Source organism: Neltuma alba, unplaced genomic scaffold (genome assembly GCF_004799145.2).
Source record: "Neltuma alba isolate B1F8T4 unplaced genomic scaffold, ASM479914v2 tig00013568_pilon, whole genome shotgun sequence".
Lineage (NCBI taxonomy): Eukaryota > Viridiplantae > Streptophyta > Magnoliopsida > Fabales > Fabaceae > Neltuma > Neltuma alba.
The window spans coordinates 100276-110529 of record NW_021637769.1 but is presented as its reverse complement, the minus strand read 5'-3'; the positions used below and the strand labels follow the sequence as shown (position 1 = coordinate 110529).

Here is a 10254-nt window from a genome sequence, read left to right as displayed (position 1 = left end):
ATAAGCAGTCCTACGAAATATACTTTAGGTAGGATATACGAAGAATATACTGGTAATTCCATAATAGGATTGGAAAACCTAGAAGTAAGAAAGGTAATATGTCCGCCTTGTAAGAAAACAGGATATAGTGGTTAATATTAGATTAGTTGATAATACATCAACAAAAGAATTTAACCCACGACCTATGGGAATTAACAGAGCCATGTTAATGGTAAATATAAGATTAGTTGTTAGTCAAACAACTATTTACCCAAGACCTTTGGGAAGTAATAAACATGTTAATGACTCAAAAGGTCAAAACATAATTAGATTCCAAATCTAACTAGTTTACTAATGGAAACACCTATACAAGGAATCCTACAAACAAGAGAAAGTGTTAGAAAGGCACTGAAGGTTGAAAAAGTAAAAATTTCAGATATATATACCCTGGCTAATACAAGCAAAAGTTATGCCAGAGCAATATATAAATAAAATCTAATATGGCTTCCTCACACTTATTCCCACCAACTGCACAACAACTTTCTTCTTATAAAACTGTTCAGTAAACATGGGAAATGTTACTAATGACAACCTATTATAAGTCTTATATTTAGGACTAGAGGATTATTTTTTTACAAGATACTTGATATGTAATAATTATTTTTATTTTAGTCTTAAATATTATATTTTAATATGTTTTGTCTCTTATATTTATTTATTTTTCTCAAGATAGTCTTCGTAATAATAACAGTCCTAGCCAATATACTTGATTAGCAAGGATATTTTTGAAAAGATAATATTTATTTACTACAAATAATAATTTAACTAATTTTCTTAATCTACTCAAGTTAGTCAACTAGTTACTACATCCTATCCTTAACATAAAAATTCGTTTAACTTTTATTTTGGTCCTAAATATAAGACCCTAATTCATTTTGTCTCTCATATTTATTTATTTTTTCCTAAGGTAGTTCCTGTAATAATAACAATTCTAGCTAACGCACTTGATTAACAAGAATATTTTAGAAAAGATACTCCTCCGCTCCTAAATATAAGATCTTTTTTCTAGTGTATACACTACAAAATAATTCTTATATTTAAGATCATAGTAGTAATATTTATTTATTACAAATAATTAACTTAATTAGTTTCCTTAATCTCCTCAAATTAGTTAACTAACTCTTATATTAAGGGCTTATATAATAATTTGGGCCTCATTTTATGCCGGTATGATTTTTCTATTCATCTATTGGTCATTAATTTTTTTAATAAACGTTGAATTTTTAAATTTATATATTATGACAATATATAGCCAGTGACGTATAAAAATCAAAGAAGGTTTCTTTAGTTTATGAAAATTTAGGTGGGTTAGGAAGTTTCATGGTCAAAACAAGGTTTCCTTATTTGACCTTCAACGTCATATCTTTGTAGCTTAAAAATATAAAAATAAGATGACATTAAATTTGGGTCATTCAATTATAGTACGGAATATTATTAAAAAAAGGATTATAATATGGATTATTCAAGTTTGGCATTTATCATGTTTCTTAATGAGCTTTGAGGAGTTAATTAGGTGATTTATCTTGCTTCTAGACATAAAATTTTAATTCACTTGTCTTCTAAATCTATAACATTTTTCTCTCAAACTACCCCTATTTATTGAGATTTTTATCAAGAGATGTTTTCAGTGCAAATAATTAAAAAAGTATTTAAGAAAAATCAACATACAGTTTTTTATAAATAATTAACTTAATTAAATTTTAACCTCTAAAAATAAATTATTTAGGTTCTATATTTAGGAGTGAAAGGATTACTACCCAAGTAGCTAATATAGGAGGCATAAAATTAATTTATAAAAATTTAAAAAATTAGTTAAATTAATTATTTGCTAAAAATGTATTGGCTTTTTAAAAATATCTTCTTTAATTATTTTCATTAAACCCGCCTCTTAATAGAAACTCGTTTAACATAACATATATAAGTAAAAAAAAAAAAGAAACTTAAGAGACAAAGTAAATTGAAGTTTCATATTTAAATTAAAATGAATCTTCTAACCAATTCCTTTATTTAAAATTGAGGGAGTAGATTGGTTATGGTCCGAAACTGCCATTTTTTTTTATTAAGATATTTTTCCTTCTATTAGAGTGGTAGCAATAGGATTTCTGGCAAAAAAAAAATGTTACGTTATTTATCATTTATTAACAGCGTAACATTTTATAATTTTAGATATATTGATAAATATTTATTAATTCGTTGCTTCATGCCACCAAATGGGCTGCAAGTTAGTTGGAATACCTAATAAGCCTATGGGCCAAGTCCTAAGCCCATGAGTTACTTGTTTGTCTATGTATATTTACATGTATATTTCGGCTAAGAAGGATTGTATTTAATGAAATAAGTTGGTTATTACATGACAAATTAAGATTTAAATTATCTTTAAAAAATTATACTCATATTTGATACCTGATATTATCTCCAATAAGAGGATACTTATATTTTTTTTAAAAAATATTTTGATGGGGGTATTAACAATATTTTAGAAGTATCAACCTCTTTTCTTATGTAAAGCAGGATGTTACAAGTGTCAATCCAAATTTTATTTTAATTAAATATATCTTATAATAATTGATGTAGAATTGATATGTTGTGATGCTAATAGTATAGCATATAATAGTTATACTTGCTCCCTCTATTTTCTGTACATATTTCATTCCAAAATAGGTTCATTCTCTTGAATTTGGTGACTGCTAAACACAAAGCCTCTAAAAAATTATAAGGAGTGAGAGAAACTATGTATTTAATATACCTGTTAATATAATTTTACTGTTTACTAAGTTAATATACGAGTAAATTTATTGAAATTATGTATAATAAAATTACTAATATATTTATTTATTTTAAAGTACTACCTCCTATCTCTAATATAAAAAATAGTTGGGGGCTGAATTTGATCGCAAATATAAGATATAAATCTATTTTTTTTCAATACTTATCATTTTTTGCTAAAATTGTCACTATTGGTTGTACATATTAAAAGAGTTTGTGTTCAGAGTTAGTTTCAATGCAAACAATTTAATAGGATATATTAGAAAAGCTAACATGCAATTTTGACAAAAAATTAATTTATTTAATCTACTTAAATTAATTAAGTAAATATTATATTAAAGACGGAGGTAGTATAGTGATTAAAAATGATTATACAATATGCAATAGTTTGCTAGAAAAATGTTTTTATAGAAAGCCGTATTGTTCACAGACTTGGCATTAGATACAAGACTGTTATTTTTTAATTGTCTTTGCTAAATTTGAAAGTATAAAAATACAATAATACAAAGCCTTGTATTTTTCCCTACTCCGTAAAGGCTTTTGTAGCATTTTACTATTTTAGTTCCATTCAACAACAAAGAGACATTCCAAAATATAAAGTACATTTGGTCTTACGTTAGAAACTAGGTTTTCAAGTCCAGCCTAACACTTATACAAAAACCAAGATACCAATAGACATAACTGAAAACGAAAATAAAATGGAAAAAATTAAATTAAATTAAAGGAAGCACATTCTTAAACATATGAAAACCTATTCGTTTAAAAAACATATACAATTAGAAAACCACCTTCTAAAAGCAACTCTGAATAAACTTGTTCAAGTCCTTACTTACAGACTTGAGCAAGCTTCTGTTGTTAATTGTAGTATTGTTCAAAGCCATTCACACTTTGGCTTCTTTCATATAATTTCCTTGATTCATATGTGAGAATCTTACATATAAATATGCTAACTCACTTGAAGTTGAAGGATGCAACTATAGGCTTCACCTTCTCAAGGATCTTGACTATAACCATGAACAGACTTCTGTACAGAACTGCCATTCCTACCAGAATCAAAAGATCGATCCACTTCGAGTTTTCCACGTCGATCTGCCATGAATTTCTCAGCATTTCTTCCCCACTAAAGATCCTAGGCCTCCCCTCTTGACTGATAGTAAATGTCAGACCTTCAAACTCATTCTTGAACAATCCATGGCATGCATACCTGTGAATTGAAATGTAGTAAAAAGGATATCTCCATAAGAATTTAGGAAGTTCCGCAGGTAGGCGATAGAATCCACCGGTTAACATCATTACTCCCAGAATTCCAGCACCGGTGATCATCCCCATCAAGAAATTTGGAAGCATGCTTGCAACAATCATCATGCAGCTCTCAACCAACATTACTGAGATGAAAAGCACAGAAGCAAAGTAGAGAAAATGCTGATAGCCTCTATGAAGTCCGGTTAGGTAATAAATTATTGCTCCTGGAATCAGTGACATTAGTAGCAAGAATGGAATGCAAGATAATGTGTGTCCAATTGTGTATGCAGCAACACCATAATGCCCATTTAGTCTTTCTCTTTGAAACACCTAAAAAAAATATATCAGCATTAACAAACTTGAGAGAGATCAGAGATTTCTTGCTTGCCAAAAAGAGGAGTTGCTTGCACTTAAAGAAAGCTGAAAGCCTGAAAAAAAAAACTCCTCCGGTCTTTAGTATAAACCTAATTGTTACGTTAATTTTGGTCCTAAATATAAAACCTATTTATCATATTTATCAGTTTTTCCTAAATTACCCTTATAGATACTCTCTCAATCATAATTAAATAAGGAAGGGAAGATACTAAACAAGATGGTTATGGTGTTTTAGAAAAAACATGTAATGTTTTTTTTATAATAAACCAACTTACCTAATTTCTTTAATATAATCAAATTAGTTAAATAGGTCTTATATTAAAGATCAGAGGAGTATCAGTTTCTTTCTGGAGAATAAAAAAAATATGCTCTTTTTCTTTATGGTGGGGACAATAAATTATGCCAATGTAAATGGGAAAATCATATATTCATACATGTAAAAGTCTGTACCTTCATGTCCTCCACAAGGGAAGCGAACCCAGCAATGGTTATGAAACTCAGAAATGTGGCCACAAACATGAGCAGTGAGCCTCTTACCTGAAACCATTAAAAAAGTAGGTTTGAGTCTGTCTCTGGTTGCAACTCTATATTCATGATCTAGAATTGCGACTTTGTCTAAATCATCATCCTCTTCATTACTCTCTCTCTCTCTCTCTCTCTCTCTCTCTGTATTATTACCTGAGTTGTTTTGCTTGAGCCAACATTGTAGAAGATAGTGCCTAGAGTTATAGCCAATCCACCATAGATAAATAGACGCAACCAGTAGTAGCCTAAATCGCGATGCATATTCCAAAATGATCTTCTTGTAAGAATGATGCATTGCTTGAAGAAGGAAGCATGGCTTTTCATCTCCATTGCACTTGAATTCTGCATTCAAAAGGCTTGGTTATTATTGGAGATTTTTTTGGTAACTGATCACAACATATATATGCATTTCTCTTTGTAATGTCTACATGTGTTTTGGGGTTCACACTTTAAAGATACAAGCGCACCTACCCTTGTTCTTGTTGTAACCACTTCTGCTTGAACTTGGTGACTGATTGCAGATGACTTGTATGATTCCACAAGAATATGAACTGCTTCTTCTGTGGTTAGTCCTTCGGATAATCCTTGCTCTGGGTCCTCCTAGGAATAGAAAAGGTAAATTAATCACATTTCAATGCAGTTGAATAGGGAATATATCAAGGGAACCAGGTCTTTCCTATCTCTTTGCTGCTTTCACAAAGTAGGTCTACATGAGGTCCCAAGGAAAGAATATAATCAACAAAAATCCCAATAACAAGTGAGTATGGTGGACCTGTCATCATTTCCTATATTGAAACTTGTTATTATATGCTGCTTGCTTGTTAATAAATTTTTTTGATAATTACCTTTCTTCTTCCTTAGGACTTCATAGCGATTTCCCCTAAAAAGAAAAAAAAAATTACAAATTGTATTTACCTTATCAAAATCATTGTTGATAGTCTTTACAAAATGATCAGAGGGGCTCTTGAGAGTAGGGCAAGGAAAACCATTTGATGCAAAAAACTGCAGACAGATGATGAAAGAAAAACGGAATGATTATGGGATTCAACTTTAGAATCAGATGAACATACGAACACTTCCAAAAACTCAAAACTGACCGAAAGAAACAAAATAAAAAAGAAAAAAGGGGGGTCCAACCTCCTTTGCAGCAGAAGCAGGGCCAAAGTACACAGCTTGACCAGAAGACAGAAGGCAAAGGTTATGAAAAAGCTCAAAAACCTCACTGCTAGGCTGATGAATTGCTGCAATAATAGTCCTTTGAATTCCATCTTTCTGATTCAAGCTTGCAATTCTGCTCATAACATAATAAGAAGCTGCACTGTCAAGTCCACTGGTTGGTTCATCAAGGAACAGAAGGCTAGGCCGTGTGAGAATCTCAATACAGATGCTAACCCTTCTCTTTTGGCCTCCACTGATTCCTTTAGAACCTCCACAACCTCCAATCCTTGTGTTAATGGCGTCTTGTAAACCCATTTCTCTGATTGTGAAGTCTGCTCTCTCCCTCTTCTCCGACTTGGTCATTGAATCAGGAAGTTGCAATTGAGCTGAGTAGTGCACTGCTTCTCCCACCGTTAAGGTTGTGAATATTGCATCATCTTGCGTCAGATATGCCTGAAGGGGCCAAAAAGAAAACCTCTATTGTGGGATCTATTTTTGTTAGAAATTAATTCATGAATTTATTGTTTGCAAATGAACTAATTAAAGGGTATTTTTCATACTGATGTTCCATAAGCCAGTCCTTGTTTGCGGCCATTGATAAGGATATCTCCTGTTTGCTGTGCCCTTGTACACAACCTACCTGCAATGTGATTTTTTTTTTTTTGGATGTCTTAGTTAGTTATAAGAGTTATGTAACTAATTTGGATGAATTAAAAAAGTTGAATAAAGAGAAAATTAATCTCTCCATCCTTATAGTTTTACTAAATTTTAAACCAGGTCCTTAGAGAATTTTTTTTTTTTGGGTTCCTTTTTATCCACTCCTTATTGTATGCTGTGTATTTTGCGCAAGTCCTTCCTTCTATAAAGCATGATATTGCCATTAGTGAACGTTATCTTACTGAGCACAAGCACTAACATAGAAAGAAAAGAATGACGGAATATGCGAGAGAATAGAATCATTAACATAGCTATAGATTTTGAAAAAAGAGTTATAGATCTGAAATAATTGAGTTAACAATGAGAAATTTTACAATTAATTTCACATCACACATGAAAATTGATTATAAAATAAATTACAACTTCTCTTTTAATAATATACCACTCCGGCCCAAAATGTAAGTTATTTATAGGGAGAAGTTTGGTCTCTAATATAAGTCACTTATAGTATATTTAATACTTGTTTTCTAATTGTACCCATATTTAATTATCACTGAAAAGAGAGAAAAAATAATAGATATGATAATGATTTGTAAATAGTGAGAGAGGAAAAAAACTTTAATTAAAGTAAAATGAAAATTTTTCAACAATTTAATGCATGTTTTGGTATGCAAGAATGTGTTATGAGTAATCTATACACTTCTTCCATCCCCTTTTATAAGAAACAACTATTATCTCTATCTTGTTCATATTTCTGAGAAACATTTGCAAGATGTCCCAAAATTTTTTGACTAGTTTTCTATTTTTCCCCTTTTAATTACTTATTTTACTATTTAATATATTTATTATCTTATTTCTCTAATCATCATTCATTCATTTTCTTATTCTTTCTTTTATTCTCTTTTCCATCATAAATAAGGGTTTTACATATTTATTATCTTTAACTAATTTTAATTAATTTTTTTTATCTATGTGATTTTGTTATCAATGTTTCTTAATAAAATTTGCAGTTAGAGTTTGTTGAGTATTAAAAAAATTTTTGATAGTTATTACTCCTTCTGATTCATAATATAAGAAATTAGTTAAAAAAATTGTGATCCAAAATATAATAATTAACGTGATTTTTTTCACTTTCATCCCTACTAAATATAAGGAGGGGAGATAGGAGAGAGATGAAAAATAATAATGAAAGGCAATTTTATCATTTTTTAGAGATAAAATAAAATAAAAACTTTATTACTATTTTAGAACATGTTTAAGAACTAAACTTTCATCTCCTCACCAATTTCTTTGATTATGGAGGGGAGGAAGTATATGTCATTTTCCAAACATTAAAGGCTTGCATGTTTTATAGCTTTCGAAGGAAGTAGCTAGTTATCATTTTCCCTAATTAAATATATTTTTTAATTAAACATATTTTGATGGGAAAATGACAACAACAACAACAAAAAAGAAACAGAAAATTTGTAAATATTAAATAAAGAATGTCAAAAAAAAATTTTGTTATTTGTAAATTCAGTATTATTAACACTAAATAAAGTGTTGTTACTAAGCCTGATTTAAAATTTAGTAATTTTTTTTTAATTTTTGTCATTCTTCCTATTTTGACTTTCCAGGAGGACGCCAATTGATGGTGACATTAACAGCATTACAACAACTTCGAAGAAGAAGGTTGATGGACCATAAAAGAGATCATTCAACATTAAAAGACAAGGATTAACAACATATTACTATAGTGTTTTTTCAACTAATTTATATAAAGAGCAATAAAAAAATTAAAAATACTTTCGATATCTTGATTTTGTCAATAAATATATTCATTTAAGACTAACCTCCATCTTTATTTATTAAAGTGAAATTATGAAGGGACAATTGAAAATCATTAAAAGAAGCTTGAAATTACTAAATCTTAAATCGGGTTTATTAATAATACTTTAATAGATTTTGACTCGACTTACAAATAATAACATATCTTTGTATAAGTTTTTTATTTAAAATTTAGTAATTTTAAACTTCTTTGTGGGCTATATTTTAAAATATGACATTTCTCTTAAAAAAATGTCTTATAATTTAAAACAGGCAGGACAAATTTGCACTACCTCAAATCATGCATAATTAACTAAGAATAAATAAATTAAATTAATAATAAATTATGCATAATTAACTATAAACATATAAATATGCTTCAATAAAATTCATTTTTTAGATTGGATATATGATTAAACTAAGAAAAATATCACAGGGTTCGAGATGCCTATATGAAATGAAATCCCCCCATATTTTTCAAAGATGGGTAAAGTAATCTTATAAGGATTGTAATATCCATTATCTACACATAATTAGGTTTTAAATCACTTTAAAAAAAAAAAAAAAAGAGGAGGACTTCTTTCTACTTCAAAGGATCTCAATTATCTCTCACCATCGTAGCTTCCACCTAAAATGCAACATGAAATTAAGTCTACTAAGGCGTATATATGTATGTATGTATAAGGAGTTTTATTACCTGCTAAGGCGTCAAGGAGGGTGGACTTGCCACAACCAGAAGGACCCATAATGGCTAAGAGCTGTCCTGGCTTGGCATAACCAGTGAGACCTTCAAGGATTGGCCTAGACTTGTCTTTCCCATTGGTCGTCACTGTCACCTTCAGATCCTCCCATGTCAGAAAAATACCTTCTCCTCCTCCTCCTCTCTGCTCCTCCATCTCCAAGCTCACTATTTGCCCTCGTCTTGATGATCCATGGCCATCACTTTTCACAAACCAACTCATCGATCGGTCACCCTCTCTTCTCTTCTCTTCACTGTACTTTTCCGATGATCTCTCTCACTTTCTGTTTGATGAGGTTAGAGAGAGAGAGAGATATATATATATATATATATAAAATGCTTCAAGTTCTACACACACACACACACCCTTTTGCTTTTCCTGATTATTATTATAACATATTGATGAGTGCATTTGATGTATTTATTTAATGTCGTGCAATGGTTTTGCAAATTTTATATAAAATGAAGATAAACTGTTGATATGAAATTAATGTATTTAACTATGTGGGCTCCCATGCATTTCACTACGTTTGAAGAGCAATTAAATCATATTACTCGCTATATTAATAATTGTGAATTGAATGACTTTTTCTATTTAAATGAATTAAATTCATACTCTTTTTATACATTAATTGAAGGGGAGAATTACAATAAGGTCTTAAGCAAGAAAAATAATTACACAACAAGTTCTAGAAATTGTCATTTTCAATTTTTGAACCTGTCATTATTTAAGTTGTTATTAAAAAAATTTTGTAATTATTTTTATTTCTTGAAACCTCATTATAATCATCCCTAATTAAAGTCATACTATTGCTCATGAGGTTACAACTTGTATGTTTCCAAATCCAATTAACTAAATTATACGGTTTAAGAAATATATGTCAACATTGATTAAAACTTAAAAGTAATAATATGTAAGAAATATGTTTTGTCTACATGCACTGTTA

The 10254-nt window shown here is 29.7% G+C and overlaps 1 protein-coding gene across 2 annotated transcripts; it reads right to left on the bottom strand.

The window, feature by feature from the left end:
* Nucleotides 1-3433: 3433 nt before the first annotated feature.
* On the bottom strand, nt 3434-9569 carry LOC114738273 (ABC transporter G family member 11-like). Of its 2 annotated transcripts, XR_003739518.1 has the most exons (9): nt 9266-9569; nt 6666-6745; nt 6085-6558; nt 5863-5949; nt 5419-5547; nt 5101-5289; nt 4873-4959; nt 3701-4377; nt 3434-3646 (listed from the first exon to the last, which is right to left on the bottom strand). XR_003739518.1 is itself a non-coding variant. In XM_028926315.1 (8 exons), exons 1-8 carry the CDS (start codon nt 9528-9530, stop codon nt 3757-3759), a joined length of 1932 nt encoding a protein of 643 aa, XP_028782148.1. In that variant the 5' UTR covers nt 9531-9569; the 3' UTR covers nt 3434-3756. The 2 variants fall into 2 exon arrangements, 1 of the variants encoding a protein (XP_028782148.1); XM_028926315.1 differs by having other exon boundaries at nt 3434-4377.
* Nucleotides 9570-10254: the final 685 nt, after the last annotated feature.

Bases quoted from the DNA above. Each gene is read 5' to 3' on its own strand.
- LOC114738273 (XM_028926315.1), bottom strand. From the start codon at position 9,530: ATGAGTTGGTTTGTGAAAAGTGATGGCCATGGATCATCAAGACGAGGG. The intron at 6,559-6,665 runs GTATGAAAAATA...TGGCCCCTTCAG, and splicing joins GACTGGCTTATGGAACATCA to GCATATCTGACGCAAGATGA. The intron at 5,548-5,862 runs GTAAATACAATT...TTCTATTCCTAG, and splicing joins TCAACAATGATTTTGATAAG to GAGGACCCAGAGCAAGGATT.